The sequence below is a fragment of the Stenella coeruleoalba genome (assembly GCF_951394435.1).
Source record: "Stenella coeruleoalba genome assembly, chromosome: 4".
In the NCBI taxonomy this organism is placed as follows: Eukaryota; Metazoa; Chordata; class Mammalia; order Artiodactyla; family Delphinidae; genus Stenella; species Stenella coeruleoalba.
In genome coordinates, this window is record NC_137149.1 from 676,735 (window position 1) to 701,900 (window position 25,166).

Sequence of the window (25,166 nt, forward strand, 5' to 3'; positions counted from 1 at the left end):
CTTTCTCTCAATAGCTACTTATAGAGATGTAACTCACATACCACAAGAGCCACCCTTTCAAAATGTAAAACTCAACGTTTTAATACAGTAAGGAGGCTGGGCAGCCACCACCTCTAATTCTAGGTCACGTCTGTCACCCCGAGAAAGAACCCCTGTGCCCATGTGCAGGCGCTTCCCTTCCCTTCCCTCTGCCGTGGGTTTGCCCCTTCTGGACATTTTGTCCAAGTGGCATCACACATTTGCTCTTTTTGACGGCCTCCTTTCACTCAGTGTCCTGTGTTTAAGGTCCCTCGTGTTGTGGCGTTTCAGCGCTTCAAGCCCTTTGGAGGCTGGAGACAGGCGTCTGGTCACCGTCGGCCAGGGAGGGGCCCTGCCTGGGCTGCGCGCTAAGGCCGCGGCGGCCGCGCTCAGGGGCGGGCGGCCTCCAGCGCCGTCACCCCCTTCGGCCCCCACCCCGGGTCGCGGCACATCCCAGCTGCCCCCTGACGCCTCTCTGTGCCGGCGCCGCGGCACCCAGAGCCCGAGTGAGGCGGGCAAGAGCTGGGGAGGCGGCGGCGCTGCGGAGGGAGGGCCGGGCGCCCGGGGCCGGTAAGCGGGCGAGCGCCTCCCGAGGGCCTGGCTGCGGCGGGGCTCCGAGGACGCAGGGGCCGCCGGGTAGGGCGGCTGGGGTGCGGGGCCACCTGGCTGGGGGTGTCACCTGGCACCTGGGGTCCCCGGCCGCGTGAGGACACAACGCCCAGCCCGGGGTGTCCCCGCCTCCGGGACGTTCGGCAACGTCTCCCGGGGAGGGTCCCCCGGACACGGCTCCCAGCGCTGCCATCGGACCCGGGAAGTGTAGCCGCCCAGGCGAGGCTAGTGCCGACAGCGGGGGCGCCACTCCTCGGGGAGGGTTGGGGGTCAGCTGCCGAGGCCCCCAGCCCCGGGGAGCCCGCGCCCCCTCCCGGGTCCTCCGAGTGGCGTCTGGGGAAGGGTCTCCGGCGCTCCCGGAGAAACGCGCAGCGGCGCCCACCCGGGCGTCCCGTCGCAGGGGCGGGGCCGGGCCGGGGGACAGCAGTCCTCCCGGCGGCGACGCCGTGAACGCCAAGCTCGCACCCCTCAGCCCGGCCCCGCCCCGTCCCCCGCGCACGCGGCTCCTTTAAGAACTTGCTGCGCCCGCCCGCCTCCTTTTTCTCGCGCGTCGCCCTCCCAGGCCGCCCCGCCCCTGCCGGGAGCGCGCCTGCGTCACCGCGCAGACCTCGGCCCTGACCCCACGTCCGCGCCTCGGAGGTCAGGGCGAGCCATTGCTTGCCGAGCTCGGCGGCGCGTGACAGGAGGTGGGCGGGGCCTCATCCGGAAGGGGCGGGCTAACTTGAGAGCAGCCGCGTCGCGGCGTAGACGCTATCGTGGCCGGGGCGACCTTCGCCCCCGCGCCGCCCGGGCCAGGGCGAGCCAATGACTGTCGCGATCTGGGGCATGTGACAGGGGGCGGGCCCTTCGCCGGAAGGGTGAGGTGAGGCGAGCGGCCGGGTCGCGCGGTAGGTATCGCGGTCCTGCGCCGCCGGGCAGGGGCGACGGGGCGGGGGCGGGGCCCGGAGGGCGAGCCCTCTCTCGGGGACGACCCCTGCGTCCCCCCCGTGATGCCCCTACCGCACCCCTCCCCAGACGCCCCCTCCTCAGTCCGGCCGCTCCCCGGACTTCAGGACGGGGGCGGAGTCGGCCCTGACAGGGCCGTGGGCAGCCGGGTGCTGGCGTGTGCTCGGGAGAGCGGCTCCCGCCCAGGCCGCCGAGGGTCGGCGACGATAAACGTTACTGTCGGCGGGCGCGACGGGAGAGGCTGCGCCCACCTTCCCGGCCCTTCTTTCCACTGGTGAAGCCGAGCCCTGCAGCCAGCCAGGCGTCCTCGGCGCCCCAGGCTCAGGGCGACCCCGGCCCCTTCCTTCCTGCGCAAGTGCTGCGCGGGCGCCCCGGCCTCCGCCGCACCCGGCCTCCGGGCGGCTCTCCGCGCGCAGATCGAGTCGCAGCAGCTCGCTCCGGGTGTAGAGGACGCCTTGTGGCCTTTGGATGGATAGTCGTGTTGGCGAGGAAAGAGGGGCGGCGGCGGTCCTGTGGGAAAGCTAATTTAACTAAGTGCAACTTAGACCGTTCTGATCCTTGCCTTACCGCAGTGCGTGGCCAGAGGCGGAGAACAGCCGGGGCTGCAGCCTCTGCCGCGCTGGTGGGGTCGGACCGTAGACCTCCAGAGCTCACGAGCTGTTGTTACTCTTTTCCTAACTTCCACCAAAAACGTCTTGTTGGTCTGATTTGGAACGTCTCCTTGAATGGTTGTATTTCAGCATCGGGGGTCACCTCTCAGAGGCCAGGGAGCGAGGCCCCAGCCTCGCGCCCACACCCCGATGCCCAGCACAGAGTGCAGCCCAGCAAACACTTGCCGATGAAACCCAGGGCCCTGAAGTAATAGGCGGTCATTTAGCGTGTCTGCGTTCCAGGTTTCTACGTATGGATCAGAAACTTTCAGAGTTGGTGGAAGAGCTCACGACTTCAGGAGAGCCCCAAGTGAATCCCGAGAAAATGAAGGAGCTGAAGAAAATTTGCAAGTACGTCATAAGCGTTCACGTTTTAGGTGACGGCTGTCTCAGCAAGCCCGTGACAGCCCTGGGAGACCGTGGGGCTCCCCCGGGGTCCGCCCTCCCCTGCCTGTCCCCACGATCGACCCTTTGCCAGGAGAGAACTAGTAAAGGGACACGCCTGGGACGTCTCGCCAGGGCCCTGCAGCGCCTGGTCGTGTTCTGGGTAGTGGTCCCAGGTGGGGCTGTGTGGCATGCGGGAGAACACAGCAGGGCTGTGGTTGGTGTCTGTTCACTCCCGTGGGGGTGTGTGTGTGTGTGTGTGTGTGGGTGTGTCCTTGAGCGCACGTGTGGTACTTATGGATTAGTTACTGTTGGAACAAAGGATGGGAGGAAGGTTAGAGGTCATAGCAGGTGGGCTCTGCAGGACCTGTTTCTCAACACCACCCCTTCTTTTTTCTCACTGCCGAGGGCCTCTCAGATGCTGGGAACGTAAGCCGAGGGGATTTACTGATCGTTCTTATCCTGTGGTTACGTAGCAGGGAAACTTAAGTGATCCTGTTAGTGATTTACGTTTTGATAGAAAATAGTGGCTCAGATCAGGTTTTGCCGCACGCCCCAGAATCCCCCCAAAGAGCAGGGTGTGTGCAGGGGCGGGGATAGCCGGTAGGAGGAGCAACGAGGGGTCAGGGTGTGCGCCGGCCTGCCAGGGCGGCTCCCAGAGGCCCACAGAGCTTTCTGGGGGTGCTGGGACGTGTGGTCTCTCCTCGGGGTGGGGTCTCTGCTACGCGAGTGCAGGGCCGGCAGGCCTCTACCCGCGGGCCGGCCGGGCGGGGAGTCTTTCAGGCTCCGCAGGCGGTCAGGTCTGCTGTGGGCACTGGGCTGTGGACAGGCGGTCAGCCGCTGAATGAATGAATGGGCCTGGCTGGGTCCCAATAAAACTGGGCACCCACGCTGAATCTCACACGTCGGGAAGTGTTACTCTTTTGACTTGTCTTAAGCAAAAAAAGGAAAAACTGTTCTTGACTTGTGGGCTGTGCAGAAATAGGGGCTGGGTTTGGCCCGCGGGCAGTAGTTCGTCCACTTTGCTCTGGAGGAAGGGCAGAGGGCTGTGGGAGGGCCCGCGTCCCTGCCACCTGTGGGTGCGTCAGGCGCCTGGTGAGGACGGCTGTGTCCTCAGGTCTTCAGAGGAGCAGCTTGGCCGCACCTACCACCTGCTGATGGCCCAGCTGAGCCAGGAGCACGCCGAGGTCCGCCTCTCCGCTTTCCAGGTCCTGGACCAGCTCTTTGCCAGGTCTCACCATTTCAGGATGCTAGTCGTTTCCAACTTCCAGGAGTTCCTGGAGCTCACACTGGGCACCGACCACGAGCGGCCTCTGCCACCGCCCAGAGAGGTGGCACAGAAGCTGAGGCAGGCCGCCACCCGGGCCATCCGCGGCTGGAACGAGAAGTATGGTACAGCCTATAAGAAGCTGGCCCTGGGCTTCCACTTCTTAACGCACAACAAACAGGTAGGCAGGCTCCAAGCTGCACTGCCCTCCCCGCGGGGAGACCTGCCTGGCCCCTGGGGGTACCGAAGGGGGTGGGCCTCAGGGGCTCCCAAGACAGGAGGAGCAGCTTTGGGGGAAGAGCCGCAGCTTGTCCCCACGTGTAGGTAGTGCTGAGCCTTTGGACCTGGTTTCTAGGAAAGATAAAAAAGGAGGAGGGAGATTCAGCTGCTCAGACGCAGCCCTTTTCTGTGCTGGGCTCTGCGCTTGGGCTGTCCCCTGCTTTCAGTGTGAGTTGCTGCCTGGGCTGCCACAGGCTCTGGCCAGCCCGGTGGATGGTACCTACCAGTACCAGTAGCGCCAGCCTCCCCCACGTGCCCGTGCTCCTGGCCTGTGGCTGCTGCCTTTCCTGCCGCTCCCTAGGGGTCCACTCGAGCGTTGTTCTCAGGCCCCTCGGTCCAGCCAGCAGCCTTCCTTCCCACTAATTGGAGCGAGCTTGCTGCCTGCCTGCATGCAGCACACGTGGGGATGGAAGTCTTTTAACGTTTTATTTTACTGGGAGACGCCGGTGGTTGTGTTCTTACCGGGGGTTAAACATCGCAGCTGAGCGTGTTGCTGTGTGTGTTAAAACAGCGCGTGTGAACTCGAGACCCGTAGAGCTCATGGTTGTAGCTGGCGAGGCTCCGTCTTCCCTTACACCAGTTTTTGTTTTTTTGAGTTTAGTTATTTTATTTATTCATCTTTAGCTGTGTTGGGTCTTCATTGTCGCGCGCGGGCTTTTCTCTAGTTGGGGCGAGCGGGGGCTACTCTTTGTTGCGGTGCGTGGGCTTCTCACTGCGGTGGCTTCTCTTGCTGCAGAGCATGGGCTCTAGGCTTGCAGGCTTCAGCAGTTGTAGCATGCGGGCTCAGCAGTTGTGGCCTCGCGAGCTCTAGAGCACAGGCTCAGTAGTTGTGACGCACAGGCTTAGTTACTCTGCGGCACGTGGGATCCTCCCAGACCAGGGCTCGAACCCGTGTGCTCTGCATTGGCAGGCAGATTCTTAACGTATGCGCCACCAGGGAAGCCCCCTCAGGCCCGTTTTTGATTCTTGTTTTACTTGGGTTCGCGATGGTCAGATCTGATCTTTACCTCGACTTCTCAGGTAGATTTCCAAGATGTGGGCGCTAGGACTCTGGCGGAGAGAAAGCGAGCAGAGGAGAAACAGAAGCGGTTGGACAGAATCTACAAGGAGAGGTCTGAGCAGGCCGCGCGGGAGATGGAAGGTGAGCTGTGGGGAACGGGGTGCCCCAGCGCCCACCGGCTGCCCCTTCCCAGGCAGAGCTCGGGTCTCCGCCCAGCCCTCTGTTCTCCCGTCCCAGGGCCTGGTCCCGTGGGCAGGCTGGCTGGGCGGAGCTGGCTCGGGTTGAGGGCTGGGGGAGGCGCTCAGCCACAGACCCCAGCCCTCCCCTCTGGAGGCCGGCAGCAGGAGGCACCCTGCAGGCCATCCACGCCTCCCCCGCGGCCCCGGCGGTAGCGCTTGAGACGTGCACCCCGCGTGGTCTGCACACCCCATGCGTTTGACGCTCCCCCACCCCCCAGCCGTGGTCTTGCCGGCCTCCTCCCCAGATCCCCGCCATTGGCCAGCCCTTCCCGTGCAGGGCAGCCAGGGTGGGAGCACCTGGGGAGGAGGCCTGGCCTTAGGATAGCCGCAGAGCAGGGAGAGGTGGTCGGCCCGGGGGAGATGCCGGGAGGGTGGGGGGCGGCCAGAGCGGGACGGTGGTGGTGTGCCCCCTCGGCTGGCTGCTCTCTTCCAGAAGTACTGCCCACAGAGGCTCTCGCTGGGTGTCCATAGACGCCGCCGGGTGCCGTCGCAGCATGAGTCAGGACTGAGGGTGGTACCCAGGACGTCCTGAAGGACGGCCTTGCCGCGGCCGGCTGGGTGCTCTCTGGAGCAGGGCTCCTGCCTGCCTCTGTGGAGGAAGTGGGGGACGGGGCGGGCGGCTGGTTGCATCCCCGCCCTCGACGGCCAAGTCCTGATGGGACCCAGCGAGCCCCGTCTCGTCCTCCCAGAAATGTCCGGGGAGATCCGGAGCTGCCTCATGGAGCTGGAGAGCTGCTTCCGACTGCTGGTGCCCTTTGACCTCGACCCGACCCCGGGGGCTGCCTGGCCCGCCATGGCCGAGGAGGGTGGCAGGGACGAGGAGCAGCCCTGCTGCAGCAAGACCCTGGCCGCCTGCACCCGCCGCCCGGGAGCCGCGGGTGCGGAGGGCCCGCCCGCGGGGGACAGGGACGAGGACAGCGACCCCGAAGGCTTCGTGCGGCGGCACGGGCTGGGCTCCCGCGAGTACACGCTCGAGGTGGAGCTCTCCTCAGGTGCGGGCCCGGCCCAGAGCTTGGGCTTGCTTCCCGAGCTGTGGGGGCAGGGGTGACTTAGGCTTGTGGGTCCTCATCGCGACACGCAGGCCCGGCGGCGAGGGTGGGCCTGACGCGCCAGTGATGGGGCGCCCCTGCGGAGGGGTCGGAGGGTGGCTGGGAGAAAGAAGTCATTGAGAAACAGCTCATCACCGTGTTTGTGACGACACAGGTGGTGACAGGCTGGCCTCACGTGGCTCCTGCTTTCCAGCCACCGGTGGGGCAGGGGCACTGACACCCCGTCCAACCCCATGTGGCCCAGGCCCCTGGGGCGGGGCTGGAGGACAGCTGGGCTGCAGGAGGAGCCCTGCAAGCCCCAAGGAACCGACACCCTCTGGCCGGGGCCATGGAGGCAGGGGCGTGCTGGAGGTTGGGGTGCCTGGCTGAGGCTTGCGGGCGTGGCAGAGCTCAGAGGGAGGACCCTGGGGCCCAGGGGCAGGTGCGGCCTCCATCCCGCAAGTAGTGCGGGGAGGGTCTCCCGACCGCCTGGCGTGGAGGGAGGCGTTGGGGTCAGGCTAAATCCATCGTGGCCGAGATCACAAGGCAGTGAGTCTCCTTAGGGAGTCAGGTTTGGGGTCCCGGGTGATGTGTGGCTGGGGCAGGGTGGATGGCAGTGCGGGTGGCCCGTCTGGGGTGCCCGGTGATCTGCCCGGACGGTGGTCACTCTGATGACCTGTGTGCTTGCTGCAGACAGCCTGAAGGTGCACGAGGATGAGGACAACCTGGTCATCATCCACGTGGTCCGGGACACGCTCAGGCTCATCCAGAACAAGTTCTTGCCAGCCGTGTGCTCCTGGGTCCAGGTGGGCCAGGCGTGTGGGCAGAGGGTGCCAGGGCGAGCCCGGGGGAGGGAGGGAGGGTGCCCAGCCTGCTGAGCGCTTCCCCGTCCTCGTAGCTGTTCACCCGCGCAGGGACACGTGGCAGGCACTTGGAGGGTGCTATCGACCTGAAGGCCGAGCTGGAAACCGCCCTGAGGCGATCTCGGGAGCTGGATGTCATGCCCGAGGAGGGCTGCAGGAGGGAGGTGAGTGCCACCGGCCCGTCCGCCCGTGAGGACAGCCAGGGGACCTTCCTCTGATACCAGCTCGGCCTCCTAAGCAAGCAGGCGTCCCTGGGGCCCCAGCGTTGTTCCTTCTCTTTCTCCCTGGGAACCGACTTCCCCGAGCGGGAGCCCTGGACTGAGCACCAGAGGCCACAGCCAGGCCCTCGCCACACGTGGAGGGACTGGGACCGGGTCTTGGCAGAAGGGCGAGGGAGGTGGGCTGGGCAGCGGGCGGAAGGCTCTAGTTGGGGAGGGGGCTCCCAGGGCCCAGGCAGGGATGTGTGGGAGGCGGCCTCGCTGAGACTAGGCTGCCGCCCGGCCCAAGCACCTAGCAGGCCCCTTCCTGTGAACTCGGTAGCAACGTCCAGCCTTGGGCGTTTCTCCCGTCTGTGCACTGGAGCCGAGGGTGGTTGCAGGACACGGAAGACCAGGATGTCTCTTACGCGCAGAGCGGTGTCCCAGCCTAGGGCGGCCAAGTGGGGTGGACGTGGGGACTGGTGCCCGGTTTTGGGAGGGTGCTTAAGGCCCGCCATCTGCTGGGCATACAGCGCCGCCTCCCAGGTGCCACATGGTTCGGGAGCGGGGAGCTGATCTTCGATGGCTGTGTCCCCAGCAAGGCTTGTGGGGCGGGGGCAGGCGTGTGGCCCTGGTCCAGGGGCCCTGGGGACTGGGCAGGGGTAAAACCACTTGCTCCCGGACACCAGGCCCCTGTGCGGTGACCCCGAACCTCAGAGGTGGTGGCGTCCAGGGCCCCTCCCGTGGGCTTGCACCAGGAGCTGGACCTTCGTGCCTGAAAGGGACAGGGAGAGCTGGGTCTTCTGAGGGTGTTCCAGGGGGCCGTGGGGGGCGGGGAGGCGCTACAGCTGGAGGGTGTGTGTGGGGAGAGGTGACAGCCAGAGCTGGACGTCGTCAGCCATCAGAGCCAAGAAGCCTTTGGTGAGAACCAGCAAGGAAACAGGTAGCAGAGTGCACTGCGCCCCAGGGGCACCCAGAGCCCGAACCCCACAGGGTTGAGCTGTGGCACCTGAAGGGGGAGGAGGGCGGGGGCAGGGGCAGGTCCCTCTCCCGTTTCCTGAGGAAGCCCTGGGGTGGGGAGAGCGCTGTTCCTTGCTGAGGAAAAGGTCAAGTTTGAAGCTCCTCAGACTTAGAGGGGAGAGTGGCCAGCACCCTGGGCCTGGGTGCCTCATCCTTGCCCCCAGGGGCCCACGGGGATGGGCCCTGCGAGAGTTTCCGGAGCCGAGGGCCGTCGTCTGCCCTCCTCTTTGCGGGTGTGCAGCCCCCGGGGACCGGCAGAGGGCGATCTTGACCTTCTCCCGAGACACGCGGGCACGAGGCCTGGTCGTCAGCTGGGGGCCTGGCCCTGCTTCCATGGACGCTAGGGCTCTGCTCGGTGCATAACTGAACAGGAAGTAAGTTAGTTCTGTGAATTTTGACCGAGATACTTGTTTCACGATGAGAAAGGGTGTTTTCTGGGCCCGGGGGAGGAATTGGTCTGGTCTGCATCCTCTCAGGTCTGGGGGGGCGTGTTTCTGAGCCTCAGCGGACTCCTGGCGCGGTGTCAGGGTGGAAGGCCGGGCTGAGAGCAGTGAGGGGTGTGGGGATCAGGGGTTGACACCGTGTGCCCCCTTCACAGGCACCTGAGGCCGCCTTTCCCTCACCGTGTCTGGTGGGGCTGGGGCAGCTCCCCCCTTTTCCGAGCAGCAGGCATCCTGGAGCAGCCAGGGCTTTGGGGGAGAGCCTCAAGGAGAGACCAGGCAGCACAGTCTGGTCCCTCCGGGTCGGGGGCCAGCCTGCACTTCCCGGGCCGGCAAGACTCGGAGCCCAGAACTGGTAGCAGAACCTTCCGGATGTCTTGACGTGGCTCCCTTGAGAGCCACTAGGTGAGGCCAGCTGCTGGGAGCGAGCCCTGAACGGCCCACTGCGTCTGGTTCCAGCTGGAACATCAACGCATCCTTGACGGTGGCCGGGCAGCCCCAAAGCCCGGGAGGCACGTGGCGGCACGGTCAGGTCGGAGTGCACTCCGTGCAGGGAGGCGGCTGAGGGCACGAGCTGGGGTGGCCAGGGTCTGTCGGGGTGGGCGCGTGGTCGGGTGTGGGAGTGGCGCTGCCTTGGCAGGCTCCTCCAGGAGTTGATTCCAGAGGCCCTGAATCCTCGGAGAGCGTGCTGGCTGGTTCACTAGCGGTGGCGCGGGCCTGCTGATGGGGTGATTGGGGCTGGGCCGCTGAGTGGCAGCGCCCGCTCGCTCGGGTAGCCTGCTTCCCAGAATAGGCAGGCTGTGGTATCTGCGCACCTGTGCCCGCGCCGCGCGGCCCAGTGGCGATTAGAATCACGGCCCAGTCTTTCTCGCTCACTCTTTTCACGTAAAATGTCCGGGGCTTAAATCCTTTGCCTGGTGTTTACCCACTTAGCATGCGCTGAGCTGGGAGCGTGTAGTTAAATATTTGAGAATTTTAACAAACGTGGAAGAGACCGAAGCTGTTGTGACGGTCGTGCTGAAGCTTAGGCGATGGCTTCGACCGTGGAAAGTGGGTCGTGCAGGGGCTTCTCCTGGGCAGCCTAACTGCAGCCAGGCCAAGGGCCTTTTTTTCAGATTTCCTGTTTCAGTCTGTGTGTTGCTGTATTGTTTTCCTTTTGACGTAGACGTTCTGTCTTTAAAGAATACTTAAGTGAGCTTAAATACGTTTCAACGTTTGTTTTATAGAGCATCTGTCCCAGTTCCTTGTGGAAGCGGGCCGGGGAAAAATCTTAACTAGATAGATACGGAGCATCGTTTGGTAGATTTAGTTTCCGGTTCTGCTGCTAGAGGAGAGGTCTAGTAATCCGTGGCTGCTACATCTGTTAAGCTGATAAAAATCCTTCGGAAACTTCCAAATTGCCTGCTGTTTAACTGCGCAGCTACGATCGCCACTTAACTTTGTATTGTGTAATTAACAAAATATTAACCTTCCCCCAACCAGTAAGTCAGAAATAAATAATTCCAAGTATCAGCCTGTTGAAGCTGTGGACAGTGTGGGCGTCTGCTCAGTTGTCGGGTTCCTCGCCTCCACGGCTGGAATGCCCGCACGGATGCTCTCGTTCTCACCCCTTGGTGGTCTGAGGTGGCAGCCACAGGCTTTTAACTCAGACACACTCCCTCTCATTGCAAAAGTGGAGATCGCTCCTCTTAACTCTGGGTGAGGTTTTCTTCCTGTTGGTCGCCCAGGCGGGTGCGCGGGCCGAGGCCAGGCTGCTGTCACGGCTGTTCTGTGTGCTGGAGGCGAGGCGTTTCTCTGCTGCCGGAGCTGAGTGCTGGCTTCCTGTAGGTGAAAAGGAAGGAGCAGGGAACAAGGGGAGTGAAATGTTGACCGTGTCGGGCGCCCCAGGGAAGCAAGGGAACTAAATCAGCTGGCAGTCAGGACCTTGTGTTCGTCAGGGCCAGTAAACAACCTTCCTGGTGACGCGGCTTCTCCATCACCACCACCACCGTGCCAAAGGCTGCTGTGTGAGGGCTGGAGCCGGGGGAGGGGGCTGCACACGTGCTCGCGAGGACGGGGACCAGGAGCGTGTTAGCTGCTGGGGGGGGCGGGGCCAGCCGTCTCCCCCACAGCCCCTGGGCCCTCCCTGCCCTGCAGCCCATCCTCCCCGGCACCCTCCAGGGTGGCCGCTCTCTTCCAAACACTTTTCACGTGTGGTCCCGTTAATTCCAAAGTCAGCCCTGTGAGGTCGATTCCATTTTCACCGTCCTCTCACGGATGGGAAGACTGAGTCTAGGCGGAGCCGCATGGGTCTTCTGGCCAAGGCAAGGCGGCACAGCAAGCGCCTCGCTCTTGCTAGGAGGTCGCGCCGAGGGAGGAGAGCGCCGCTCATCTGCATGCAGAACAGGCCCAGGCCACCCGGCCTCGGTTGGAAATGGACGCCAGGCATTCAGTGGCCTCCCTGCGCACCCCCGGAGGCTGGCTGAGGTGCTGGGGCAGCTCCCAGGGCTCGGCCGCGTGGGGGCGGGTGAGAAAGGGACAGTCGGTCTGGTGGCTCTCAGGCCCCCGTGCGGGAGGTGAGCACGTGCTCCACGCCCCGTCCGCCTCCTGTTCCGCGGGCCCGTGGTGGTCACTGCGCGTCCTCTGCCCTCTGAGGTGCGTCCGGGCAGTGGAGATGCGCGTGAGATATTGGCCTGGCTGGGCAATTTGCACTGCGTCCAGGGAGGGCATTAGCATATAAATAGCAGATGTGATGACGGCCATCACAGCTGAGCACGTTTAATTTTTAGTTTGTAAGATGGAATGGGGTTTTCAATGCGTTCCCATCAAGCCGCGGAGACAAACGCCGCTCGGAGCTCACTTGTCTGACGAGGCCTTACATCATCTTTTTTAAAAAGGAAACAGACACACATGAAACTGAACAAAAGTGATTTCTTGGGTGAAAAGTAATGGACATGGCGCCCCGAGTTAATTAGATCGCACAAAATTTATTTAATGGTCCAGCTGTATCTCGGGTGTGCCTTGGGCGGGCAGACCTGGGAGGTAGCTCTTCCCATCCTTCTCAAGTAATTAGCAGCCCGCTGCCCTAGTTCTGTAAACAGATTACGTTGTATATCTTAGCTGTTTTTATTGCTTGTTTAATTATGATCGGGGAGCCTCATTTTTCTAAATCCTTTTAACTGTGGGCGAGAATCAATTTGTGTGAAACCAGAGGAAAGCCCAGGGCGTCCTCCACACCTCCCTGCGGCCTTGGGAGGGTTCAGCTTGGGGCCTGGCCCTCACCCAGACGGTTGACCACAGGGCTCGGACCGCCTGCCTGGGCCTCCGAGGCCCTGGGGCTTGACCTGTTAGGGAGGGTGGGCGCTCCCCTGGGGGCGGCCTGGCATGGCCTCCTGGCCCCCGGACGAGGGCGGGCTGCTTTCTCAAGCATGTCTGGTGGTCTTTCTTCCCAATTGGGAAGCTCAGCTCCCAGCAAACTGCTCTTGAGAACCACTGGCGAGTCTGGCCCCATTTTGAAGGCCACCCACCCTCAACCGATTCCTCCCTAGGGCGTGACCTCCTCCTAGGATCCTCGGGCCTCCCCTCACCCGTGCTCTGCCCGTAGTGCCTCTACCCGCACCCAGTGTGGCGTCTGACCTGATATGTGACCTTTAGCCTTGAGGGGAGGTTGCCAGCGCGACTGCCTGGGACCCCTGGGCTGGCCCCTCGAGCACAGGTGGTTGCTTTCTCGTGGGCCTCAGTGTCTCCAGCCATGTGCTTTCCGGAGGCCTGGAGAGGACTGTCCAGCCTGCGGGCAGGGGTCCCTTCCTCTGAACAGGCCCTTGGCCCCAGGTGTTCCAGCCGCAGGGATTGTGCCTTGGGACATCTGCACTGCTGTTCTCCCATGAGGGTAGCGTGCCCAGAGCCGGATGCAGAAGGTCCCGCTGTGTGCTCAGGACAGCAGAGCCCAGCCCAGCCCGTATGAACTAGAACTCGAGAATGGGTTCATTCAAGCTTGAGTTCAGTATCAGCAGCGAAGCCCCTGCTTCCTTCCGCAGGGCCGTGGTTTGAGGGTCACCCCAGCTGCTAAGGGGTTTAGGACGCGAGCGTGGCAGCGATGGCCAAGGTAGGTCTCGTACGAGGGCCCGGGGCCGCTCACAGCAGAGCTGTGCCCGAGGATCTGGCCGGGGACCCTAAGGAGGCAGCTCTTGAGGGCCAGACGGTCTTCCTGGGTGCGGTACGGCCTCATGGCCTCGTCAGTGAGACTTCAAGAACAGAGGGAGCCAGGCTTTAGTGTTTAATCGTGGGGATAAACAGCTTTAGTTGGGGAGAAAGAAGGTATCATTCCTAATAGCTAGCTAAGCAACTAATTATTTTTTAGGAAATGAAAATTTAATAAAAGTTCCCGGTGAAATTCAAGGGTGTGAGCAGTAAGCCTAGTATTGTATGAAAATGAGCCCCGTATTTAAAGTCTGGCACCACGTGCTATGCATTGTGGCACTCGGTCCACATCTACCTTTTAGAAAATTAAAACACATAAATTCTGTTTAGTGTTTGATACGCACTGCACTAGCCGGGACCGTAATGCCCTAAAACCTTGGGCTGCTTTCCACCTTTCATAAATTCCTGGGCAGATTCTATACAAAAATAATTTTCAGGTCCGCGGCTCATTGTTATTCAAACGTGATTGATCGTCGTCATTTGCTCAGCTCTGGAGTTAAGTGCCCCTGTCATTTCCAAAGAGTATAATTGGGACGTTTCACAGGTCAGCGGCGGAGACAGGCTTCCCTTTTGATCAGTGTTAGACCGATAACAAAAATTACAGTTTCCAATGATTAATGTCTCCGTGCTTCCCAGACGCACGCCGCGGGTTGTGTCCAAGCTCAGTGCATTTGCATCTGATTAGGCCTCGCGGGCAGCTCCTCCGTGGATTCCGGGTCCACGGGGCGTGGGGCATCCCGGGCCTGGCAGTGCCAAGGGCAGCGGCCTGGCTGGCCTCCTGCCCTGGGGGTCGGCGGGCCGGGCCCTCCGTCCTTCTTCCGGCGTGCCTGTGTGCCCCTGAGGCGTTGCTGTCAAGATGGGCTCTGCAGGGGAGGGCAAGCCTGATGGATACAACCATTGGTTGCTGTCACCCCGATAGCAGGCTACCTCTCTGGACGTTTCCTTCGGGTGGGCCTGAGAGGCTGGAGGCAGGCAGCGCCCCCCGAGTGTTTCAGGATGGCGCTGGCAGCGGGGCCGGGCTTCTGGGCGCCTTCCTGCCGTGACCCTCTCAAGAAGGACAGGCCCCCACGCCCTGTCCTGGAGTGCGGGGGGCCGTTGAGGATGGGTGAGGGAGAAGGGGAGCAGGAAGCTGCTCTGGCCTTGGAGGGGCTATGCCTCCGAGTCTGCGCGCCATGGGCTGCCAGCACCTCGTCCGTGCTGCACGTGGCCCCAGCACATTGGCACGTGTGCGAGGCCGTCGGTCGTCCTGCTTTTTGGAGGGCCTTCTGGTCCCCACAACGTGAGCCCTCCGTGCTCCGTGTCCCTGCCGCTCCTACCCAGCTGGGCACTGCCCAGGAGCGCGTGGGGGCAGAGGCGGAGTGAATGGGTCTTGAAAAGAATGCCCTGGGTGGTTCTTGGGTCCCTGGGTTTGAGGGGTGGAGGGGGCTCCAGGCATAGCACAGTGACCCTGCCTCACGGAGCAGGTGGGGAGGTTGGCCTTGTCCAGAGGAAGCTTCCTCTTCGGTGGTTTCTTAACAAGCCGTCTTGAGGGTAGAGTATTGCAGAAGTGCTGTAGGTCACACCGGCACCACTGGACACCCAGGTGGGGAGCCAGCCCGGGGCAGGACGAGGTGCTTTGGCCTGGCTGGAGCTGGATGGAGGGCTGTCATCCAGGCCCTGCCTGTGCGGCTGAGACCTGCCGCTCGTGGGGGCTCTGTGGGCTGAAGCAGGGCCCATCCGCGCATCTCAGGGCCGGCCGGTGGAGGAGCGCGTGCAGCTCGTGTGGTTTAGGGACGGGAGCGGACCTCCAATGCGGCCGTCACGGTCGACAGTAAACCCCAACCTGGAGAAAGTCCACAGAAGCAGGACTGGGGCTGTCCGGGTCTCTGCCTGTGCTGTCCACTCACAGGTCTGGGGGTGTGTCCACAGGCGGCAGCCCCGCGGGACGAGGATGAGGACGACGAGGACTTCGTGGAGGTCCCGGAGAAGGAGGGCTATGAGGCCTGCGTCCCTGAGCACCTGCAGCCTGAGTGTGGTGAGTGGCCAGGTTGGGAACGGGAGGAGGTCCCGCCCCAGACGCTGCCCTTCAGGGCAGACCTCACGTCCGGCCTGGGGCCCGCCGAGCAGGGAGCTGGCCGTGGTAGGCACTCCGAGTCTGTGCCACCTGGTCCTGAGGTTCACTGCGTCCCTGCCCGTCGACCCTGCGGAGCTGCCTTCATTGAAAACCATGTGATTCTCGTTTCCTGATTGGGGTGCTCACTGGCCTGGGCCCCTCCCCGAGGTCCGCCCTGGGTTCCCGCAGTCCACTTGGTGGGCAGGCCCTGCTGCCAGTTCCTGTGGGTGCGGCCAGGCTGTCCACACACAGAGGCCCCTGACCCACCCCACAGGCCCATGCTGACCACCCCCCCGCCCTGCAGCTTCAGGCCTCACCACGGTGAGGGGCAGCCCTGCTTGGGGTCATAGAAGTCTCAGCCGTCGGGAGCGAGTCCAGGGTTGGAAGGGCACCCTCAGAGCAGAGAGCTCCTCCTGGGCTTGGGGGAGGGTGTTGGGGGCATGTGGTGTGGTTACTGTGGCGGTAGGGCCCTTTGGGCTGGGAGGGAGTCGGGGGGGACGCCACTGCCTCGGTGGGTGGGGCGCAACCACCCCACATTCTCTGGGCTCCCTTGCTGCCCAGTCTCCGTTTCTCAGGGGCGTCACAGGTCAGGCGGTGTCCTCCTTCCCGTTGATGGAGTCGCAGCCTGACGTCTGGCCCAGGAGCAATGACACACCTTGAGAAGGCGTGCTACCCGCGCGACCTGTCTTTCCCGTGTAGCATTCTTTTCTTTTCCAAAAAGTCTCCAAAAGCCTCTTCTGCACAGGAGGCATCTTTTGTCCAGAGGAAGCTAATAAAACCAAGATCACATGTGGGTTTGTGGCGACGTGGACAAGTTGATTTGAATCAGAGCGTGTGAGATGAGATGTGAATTTGTTAGTTTAGATGCTCAGGCAGTTGGAGTGTGAGGGCATGACCCATTAGGCGTGTCACACCAAGTTACCACACCAGCTTCACAGCCCTCCAGTGTTTGGGTCCTGCCGTCTGCGCCACGTGACCCTCCCTGGGTGCCCTAGGGTGCAGCCTCCACCTGCCTCCTGCCCTCCCGGCCACTGCCCCGCCCTCCGTCCCGGCTGCCCCAACCGCGCCATCCCAGCAGTGGGGTTCCTCTGACCACTGGGCCACTCCCCGTGCCCTCTGTTCTGCCTCGTCCTCCAGGTGCCTGGCCCGCCCCCCACGAGGCCTCGTCCCACACCCGTGAGGCTGCCAGGGGTGCTGGAGGCCCTGGGGTGCCATGACTGCCCTCCTAGGTCTCCCCTGGCTGCCCCGCCTCAAGGGAGCTCCAGCCCCGCCAGGAGGCTCCCAGGTCGCCAGGCACCACTGTGGGTGACCACCTCCAGGTGTCGCCGACCCACCGCTTGTCTTCCCAGCGGGGCCCCAGGTGTGACAGAGCGGAGCTGAGCCATCCCCTGATTGTTCGTGGGCCGGGCAGCCTGGGAGCCCTCGCACGACAGGACCTGCTGAGCTCCGGGTCTGTCCTGCGGCAGTGGGGGGGCTGGGTGCTGTCCCCCCGTTCCCAGGAGGGGTCTGGTGCCTGGTCTGGAGCACAGAGCTCGGGGCCACGAGGCCCCTGCAGGAAGTGCTGGGTGTGCCAGTCCATAACTGTAGTTGATAGTCCGTCACTGGTTTTTCAATTAAACTCAGGTGACTGCAGTAGATTCCGTCTAAATCCACAGCTGAGGAGACGGGTGCCCGTTTCCTTTCTCATTTCTTTCTCTGAATTTTCACTGAGGGGCTTTTATCTTGCCGTTAATCCTCCCATTTCTGTCAGGACGTAATCTCTTTCTCAAATTTACATTTTAATTACAAGGCCAGCTGAACTAGGTAAAATCAATAGTGTCAGGCGCGCGGCCGCCCTCCACGCGGAGCCCCGCCCCTCCATTTCCTGCCATCGATCCCACCCGCCCCATGTGCTCTAGCGCTGCAGGCACGGAGGGGCCCCGGGTCAGTTTAAACCAGCCCGGGGGTTTGGGCATTCTCACGCCTCTTCCTCAGAGCCGCCGAGGGAGCAGATTTGAGCTGAGTCTGTGTTTGAGGCAGACGCCCCTGTGCAGGTGGGTGGGGCTGGCGGGGTTCGCCGTGACCTGTGGCCTCTGGTCTCCCCGAAAGCACAGCACCCGGGGCCGGGGGACACGTCTGCTTTTAGGACTTTTACCTTGAAAGTGTGTCAGGGAGGTTGATTTTCTACAGCAGTGTGGGAACGGTAGTGTTGTTTCAGTGCTGTGAGTGTTTACTCTGCTTCAGCACGCTCACCCATCTTTTTAATGGCTTAAAACAACACATCAATGAAAAATATATTTCATTCCTGTAACTCTTAGGAGTTCTCGTATCGATCTTTGGGTTGCGATTGTAGCCACCTACATGAGTGCCACAGCGGCCACTTACCAGTCCCGCCTCCCCATGTGTGCGCATGCCCGTGTCGGGGTCTGCACCAGCTGGTAACTCTGCATTGTCGGTGCCCGAGTGGGGGCATCTGGAAGGCTTTGTGACTGGACCCGGGCTGTGTTGGTGACGGGGCCGGGTCCCCGCCGGCCTTCCGAGAGCACCCAGGCCTCAGGGCTCAGGGTGCTGCCGGGTGACCAAGGTGGACCCTGCCACGCCAAGTGGCTCTGCCCCACGTCCTCCACTGTCAGCCACAGGCACCTGAGAAGCAGGGGTGGACCCCGTACTCTCAGAGCCGTGCGCAAACTCGGAGGGCGTCTGGAGCAGCCAGGGAAGGCAGTTTTTCGTGAAGGGCCTGGGGTAAACGGTTTCGGATTTGTGGGCAGTATGAGGCCTCTGTCGCAGCTACTCACCTGCTATCATCTACAAAAGCACTGGACAGCATTCCGGCCGTGCACGCGGGGAGGCCACGTGCAGACACCGGGAGGACCTGGCCGTGAGGTCCGCCCGCCCTGCTGCAGAGAGCCCGGAGCTGATGGTGGCCTGAGCCAGCCTTCCCAGCCCGTCCTTTTCGCCTTTCTCCCCTCCCACCCCCTCCCACTTCCCCTTCCTCCTCCAGGAAGTACTTCCCCTGGCGCCCAGCGCTCAGTGCTGTGTCGTTTCCTTTCTGGTTTCTCACTCTAAGCGGGGGATGTTCTCGAGCCCGTGCACGTGGATGGAGGGATGGAGACGCGCCATCAGGAAGGCCAGGCTCGTGGCGTCGCGGGCAGCGCTTCGCGTCGGTGTCGGTGTTGCTCTGCTCCCGTGGCGGCCCTTTGGCCCCTGGAGCTGCCTGCCTGGCTGTCTTGTCAGTTTTCCACGTGTCCTGGGAAGGACTTCTCAGACGTGAGGCCCCAGGGTGTCTGTCGTAGAAGGCATGGCCTCACTGACCCTTCGTCCACCCCCACTGGCCAGGGCCGGGCCGGAACTGCCCGGGCGCTCCTGAGGCAGAGCCGTTCGCGTCCGTTACGCCTTCACACACTCCTCTTATGTAGCTTTTTGACGTAGAACCCAGTTTCTTTGTGGTGACGTCGGCTCAGCTTCCCTCTAGTTCCCATTGGCACAGCGAGCGTCTTTTCATCCTTTTGTTTTTTTTTCTTTTCTTTTCTTTTATTCTTAGTCTCTGTTAACCTTTTGTTTTAAGGGGTTCTCGTCAAAGTGGGAAATTGCTGCTTGTTTTTCACGTCGTCAGTGTGTCTTTTCGGTGACTTGAGTCCGTTGAGTTGCCGCCGTGTTCTCAGCTGGGGCTGCCAGTGTGCTGCGCATCTGTTTGCCAGCCTTCCTCTTCAGTTTGCTGTTGTTGCTACTGTTTTGGTTTTTTCTTTTCCCTACCTTTTATTTGCTGGGTAAACCTTTTTTCTGCGGGTTTTGAAAGCGTTCATCCAGTATAAATAAAACGATACGAGTATTTTCGCTTCTGATGGTGACGCCCGCTCGGGAGAGTTGCACTCACACTTCCCCTCGCCATGCACCTCCCAGCACGTCCCTGTCCCCACGGCCTGCACAGGATGGGGGACATGCTGGCTCCCGCTCGCTCAGGCCCCCCAGCCCGGCACATTGGGTCGTCCAGGTACCAACTTACTTCTGATGGTTGTGGGTACTCAGGTTTCGGGGGAGGCGGGAGTGAATCTTACGAAGTCATTTCTTGGCCTTTTCTCCCCATGTCCCGCAGACCCTCCTGAACCTCCAGGTGAGGCTGTGTCCTTCACCTGCATGTTGAAACCTAGCGTAGCTGGGTATAAAATTCCGAGTTTGATTTTTTCCCCAGACCTTACACTCACTGTTGTTTGAAAGACACTGGTGCCTGTGGGATGCTTATGGTTTCCGAAGGAAAGCTTCTCAGACCATTGTGTTTATCTCTCGCATTCCTAAACATCCTTGTAAGTGACTTGCACGTTCTTCCTTTCGTCTCCTTCCTGACACTCAGTGAGCCCCTCGGTCTTGCTCTTGCTCTGATTCCAGGAAGATTGGGCTTTTTATTTCATCCACTCCAGTTATCTTTCCTCTTTCTGGGGTCCAGTCATGAGGAAGTTGATGCCTGTGTGAATGCCCTTCACGTCTCTGACCAGAGAGAGCTGCCCATGGGTGTGCAGCCGCCCTGCTGTCCTTCAGCCCGGCCTGGAGTCGTCCTCTCCTCTGCTTGCCCGCTGTCTTCGTCTTCCTGGCTCCCTCTTTGTGGGGCCCTGGTGGGTCTCCAGCTCCTCTTTCCTTCTCACCTTCCAGATATTTTGTTTCTTGTTCACCTCTTTCTTGGCAGTGGTTCCCTGTCTGGAGGAGAGTTTGGGGAGGGAGGCGCTGCCCTCGCTCTCGGGATGGAGTGCCTCTGAGGTCCTAACCCACACCCTGCCCCGTGCCTCCTGGGCAGCCCCTGGCCCAGGTGCCCAACTGGGAGGGGCTGGCAGGGGTCAGGGACAGCCCGGGAATCGGCACAGTTGGGCCAGTGGGGCCCAGTAGTGTCAGAGAAGCTGCCCTCCCCCCGCCCTGGGGACCTGGGCACGGACCCTGGCCTGCAGAGGTGGCCCGGTGGCCTTGCTGCTGAGATGCTGGCATTGGGGCCTCATCTGGCTGGCGGGGCAGGTGCTGTGCTGATGGAGGGTTCGGCGCCCTCACACGTGCTGTGCTGTCACCGTGGGATGGGGACGCGGCGCCCTCCAGGGGTCTGTCCGGGGTCATGGGGATGGTGGCCAAGAGCAGATACGTCTCTGTCGCAGGGCCGGAGAAAGACCCGGCCACGCCGGCCTCGCAGGCGAGGAAGAGGACGCGGAGCAGTGAGGAGGCCTGCGACCCCACCTCTGCGGCTGCCCAGCTGCACTGGCTCCAGCGCCACTTGCCCCCGGCCTCACCCCCGAGCCCCAGGTGATGCCGACACCCACCCCTGCCCAGGCAGCCCCACATGTGCACCCCCGGCCAGGCAAGCACCTGCCAATATCTGTACTGGGGCGGGGGCTGCAGGGGCCGGGGGTCCTCAGCACTGGTGTGTAGGCCAGGCCATGGGAGTGGGCCAGGGCTCTGGGGTTCAAGGAGTCAGGCGTCAGGACACCCCTGGGCCCACCGTGAGGACCGCAGATCTGAGGCCAGCTCCCAGTGTGGTCTTGGGGTGGCCAGCCTTTTCGTAGGGCTTCAGTGGCTGCCCTGGGTTCCAGGCCCGAGGTGGCAAAGGTCGCAGCCCAGGTGTGTGACCGGGAGCTCCGGGGGATGCGGAGAGGCAGGTGGCCGAGGCCGGCTCCCGGCGGCACAGCACTGACGACTCCTCTGCTGTCTCCAGGGTGCCGCTGGGTCCAGAGGAGGCCAAGAAGCTGGCGGCAGAGCGGGCCCGGGCACCTGTCGTGCCCTTCGGGGTGGACTTGTGCTACTGGGGCCGAGAGGAGCCGATGGCTGGGAAGATCCTCAAGTGAGCGCGGGCGTCCCGTGGGTCCTGTGGGCACCCATTCTGCCCCCGGCCTGGGCGCAGGGCCCGGCTCTGCCGCGCAGGCCCTCACGCGTCCCGCCAAGCGCAGCTCTCGGGCTCTCGTAGGCATGGTGCCTACCCGGGGTCGTACAGCCCCGCCCAGAGGCCTGTGGACCTCCTTTGAACCTCCTTGTTCCTCCCTGGGGGGACGTTCCCTGTTGTCTGCCCTGATGGTTGGGCATCATGGCAGACAGCATGAGGCTTGTCTGCCTAGGACTGCTCCAGGCTCTCTGCTCAGGCCCTCGTCATGACCGCCCTCTGGTCCTCTGACTCGGATCTCCGCGGGCCCGGCCTGGGGCTCCGCAGAGAGTTTCTGGGAAGCCGCCCCCGTTGCTGCGCTGGACGCTTTCTCTCCGGAGTGGGCGTGGGCGTGGGGGTGGGGGTGGGCGGATCTGTCCTCTGTTAACCTCCGTCAGGGAGCCCCTGCCCCGGGTCCAGGCCAGGCTAGGGAGGCGGGCCACCGGGGTGGGGTGCCTGGCGGTGCCCCCACCGTACTCAGCGTCTCTACTCGTCCCGAACGGGCTCACAAGCCCAGGGGTGCCCCCTGCTCAGCCGCCCAGGCCGGCCTTGCTGCGGGTGCTGTGGTGGCCACCCCGTGACGGCGCTGAGCGTCTGGTCCGTGTGCAGGTCCGACTCGGAGCACCGCTTCTGGAAGCCCCGCGAGGTGGACGCGGAAGTAGAGAGTGCCGCTGTCTCTGAGTCTCTCCGGAGCCGCCAAATCACCTTTGCGGGGCGATTTGAGCCCGTGCAGCACCGGTGCCGTGCCCCCCGGCCCGACGGCCGGCTCTGCGAGCGCCAAGACCGCCTGAAGGTGAGGAGGGTGGGCGGCTGGGCAGTGGGGTGGCCACCTCGGCCAGGCCAGGATGGGGCCGGAGGGGGCGCTGGGCTCCAGGCTGCTGGTGCCAGGACCTTCCCCTGGGTGGGTGGTCTGACACGCGGGCACAGGGCTGGGTTGCTCTGCCCTGGCTCCTGTGTCCCTGCCCACGTGTGTCTCCTGAGCACGCTCTGTGCTGGGCCGGGGGTCCACGGAGGCGGCACTGTGCGCCAGGCGGGGCTTTGGCCAGACTGACACCAGATCTCCATCCGCTGCCTGGCTGTGTCGCGGCTGTGCCCGAGGGCCCCTCCTTTGAGGGGTGTGTGAGCAGAGGGTGGTGTGGACCGGCCGGCCCCGGGAGCCGTGAAGGTAGGGATGGCCAGTGGCCCGCTCCCGCCTCAGAATTGCTCCGTTCTCTGCCTCAGTGCCCTTTCCACGGGAAGATCATCCCGAGAGATGACACGGGACGGCCCCTCCATCCGGAGGACAGGGCCCGCGAGCAGAAGCAGAAGCAGAAGCAGCAGCTGCAGAGGCCGGGGGGGCGCCCAGGTAGGTCCGGGGGACAGGGTAGCGGCAGCCACGGCGTGGGGGGGGCGCCCTGGACCCTGGCAGCCGACAGGGTGGCCCGTGGTTGCCACGTGTGGTCGCCTGCCGCCTCCCACTCAGTCATAACTGGCAAGCGTGGCCGGGACACGCTGTCCTCGGGGCCAGCAGAGCACTGAGCACCAGCCTGGCCGCGTTTCACGCGGCTCCTGACGGGCGCCGTGGACACGCCCACGGCCGGAAACCACCTTGTCATCGTTGGTTTGGGTTCTGGGTTCTTAAGCCTGTTTTTAAGCAAATGGAAAAACCAAGGCATGAAAAGTTAATTGGCTGAGCCCCGAGCTGCCTCCAGGACGCCAGCTGCCCCCCTCCGTCACCTGCTGTCTTGCAGAGCCGTGCACGAGGGGCCGGGCAGGAGGGCTGCGGTGTGTGCGGTGTGTGATTTGCGTGCACGTGGACTGTGTGTGCGCGTGTGTGGGCAGAAGGTGAGGGTCCTGCCCGGTGGTCCCAGGCATCCTTGCTGAGCCTCTGAGCCTGGAGCGCTCTCTTGGGGTCCTACTCAGGGCCCCCATTTTCCGGCCTGTAGGCCTGTTGCCAAAGCCACCGAGACGCTGTTCTCCGCCGTTCGGGGAGCTCATGTCATCCTGGCACGTGAGCCGGCGCTGTGTTCTGGCACGAGCCGCGGGGTGGCGGCTGCCTGGCCCCCAGAGGCCCCTGAACAGCCGGGCAGGATGGTGACCCGCAGAAGCGGCGTCCTGGGCAGGGCAGCACCCGAGCACACTTGGGGTGGGGGTGGTGGGCCCAACGGTGCGGCCCTGACCGGTGTCGACATCCCGTGGTTTGTCAGATCTGGGCTGGGGTCTGGAGGCCGTCCCGCCTTGGGCCCCTTTCCTTAAAAGAAAGGCCAGGCCCACAGCGCAGAGCCCCGAGGCAGAAGGCGGCTGTGTCTGTAGGGGTGGTGCTAGTGTGGGTTTCAGCTGGGCCGTGTGTCCTCTTTCGCAGGGTTTTTCCCTTTGTCACGAGAGACAAATGTTAGATTTCGGCCTCACACCCAGGGTTGGCGCCTGGAGCCCTGGAGGGCGGCGCGGAGGGGCCCTGACCCATTAATCCGCAAGCGAGGCCTTCCCTGGTGGCCCACTCGGGAGCAAATTAAGTGCCTATTTTTGTGTCAGCCCTGAAGAGTATCGGGTTCTGCAGCCCTCGGTGACTTGTTAACAACAGGTATCAGGCCGGGGCCGCGGGCCCGCGCTGGCCAGTCAGATGTGAAATAGCATCTCTTTACTAACTACAGTATCGATCCCCGCCTCCCTCACACGCCGGGCAGTTTTCTTTTCCCGGCGCTAACCTCGGTGACAATGCGCGCGGAGCTCCAGGGCCCATCAGCGCGCAGGACGGCCGCGGCCTGGCTCTTATTGATTTTTTTCAAAGGCTTTTAAATTGCTCCTTCATTTTACTGAGATGCTCATTCCGTCTCTACTGGGTGCCGGCGTTTTTCTGTTGTGTTTAAACAATTGCTCCATTCACCGGGTTCCTAAACTGTGACGCCTTCTCGTTCTGGGAGATAAACTGTTTGGACAGTTTTCCTTAATCTTGGATTAATCGTTCCTGTATCTGGATTGGGCCGCCCCATATTCCTTCACTTCAAAAATCAACTCGGGGAGGCCTCGCTATCTGTCTGGGCGCGTGGCTTCTCCCCCCACTGGACGTGCCCTGCCTGCCACCCGGCCCCTCTGCCGCAGCCCCCCATGGGGCTCTTGTTTGCCTGGTGGGCGCCATCGGGGTTTGGGGTGTCCAGCCCCCTTCTGCCAGCCAGGGCCTGGGTCCGTAGGTCTGGGCACGTTGGGGAGCTGTGCTGTCACACTCCTGACCAGGGTGGCCTTCCCGAGCCTGCATCTCAGGGACCTGCACGCGACCCAGCCCTGCCCCCGACCCAGCGGACGGAGACCGAGGCAGAAGTCGCTGCCAGGGCAGTGGTGGGTGGAGTTGGGACGCGGGCCTCTGACTCCGATGCCTGGGCCTGCTGCGTTGGGAGCCCCCCATCTAGACAGTTAACGTTTCCCGTCTTGGCGAACAGGCACACTCACCTGTCTCTGTTGCAGCCGGGTCTGGTGAGACTAGGCCTTGGGGCTGGGTGACGGTTGTTTCCCCGCGGAGCACCATCTTCTGACCCGAAGGGCCTGGGCCGTGGCGGGAGGAGCAGGGCCGCCTGCCTGAACCGACACCCTCATCGCTGGGGCCTGGGGCCAAGTTCTCTTTGGACCAGTAAAGAGGCCGTGGCCACCCTGCTGTGCACACCCTCTGGCCAGCACACGGGTCCGGAGGCCACGCCTGGGTTCTGGCGGGGCACCGTCAGCCTGGAGGCGGAAGCAGCCTGCGCGTGGCACTGCCCCTGGCCACCGGCCTCGGTTGCCTTCCTGCCTCAGGGGCCAGTGGAGGCGCCCACCTTGGCCTACGGGGACTTGCGCCCACTCCTTGGGCAGCCGGTGGCCCTCCCTGCCCCCGTGTCAGGGAGGGCCTGGGGCTCAGGTGAGGTCGGTGCCGGGAGTTTTCTGCAGTGTCGGGTGTGTTTGCAGCCTGGCAGGACCCTGAGCTCATGAGGGACGTGGAGGCAGCCACTGGGGTGCATCTTGGCTCATCCAGGCCCGGTGGGAAGGGCAGGCGGCGGCGGTCCGGCCTCACCGACCTCAAGCGGCAGGCGGACACAGCGCGTGCACGCATCGCCAAGAAGGTCTTCGCCAAGTAAGAGCTCCT

At 63.1% G+C, this 25,166-nt stretch overlaps 1 protein-coding gene across 4 annotated transcripts in view; it reads left to right on the forward strand.

The window, feature by feature from the left end:
- Positions 1-1,347: 1,347 nt before the first annotated feature.
- Positions 1,348-25,166, forward strand: part of UVSSA (UV stimulated scaffold protein A) — a 62,221-nt gene continuing 38,402 nt past the window's right edge. For 2 of the 4 annotated variants that reach the window (XR_013828217.1, XM_079920540.1), the window contains exons 1-11: positions 3,019-4,054; positions 5,173-5,293; positions 6,081-6,383; positions 7,113-7,225; positions 7,318-7,446; positions 15,027-15,132; positions 20,322-20,466; positions 20,876-21,001; positions 21,686-21,869; positions 22,298-22,421; positions 24,989-25,154. Coding sequence is in view for 3 of the 4 variants with exons in the window: in XM_079920540.1 (XP_079776666.1) it covers positions 3,455-4,054; positions 5,173-5,293; positions 6,081-6,383; positions 7,113-7,225; positions 7,318-7,446; positions 15,027-15,132; positions 20,322-20,466; positions 20,876-21,001; positions 21,686-21,869; positions 22,298-22,421; positions 24,989-25,154 (2,117 nt within the window). In the remaining variant the exon portion in view is untranslated. Of the gene's footprint in view, positions 1,515-2,465; positions 2,574-3,018; positions 4,055-5,172; positions 5,294-6,080; positions 6,384-7,112; positions 7,226-7,317; positions 7,447-15,026; positions 15,133-20,321; positions 20,467-20,875; positions 21,002-21,685; positions 21,870-22,297; positions 22,422-24,988; positions 25,155-25,166 lie in introns of those variants that run through there. The other 2 variants (XM_079920541.1, XM_079920542.1) reach the window with 2 other exon arrangements.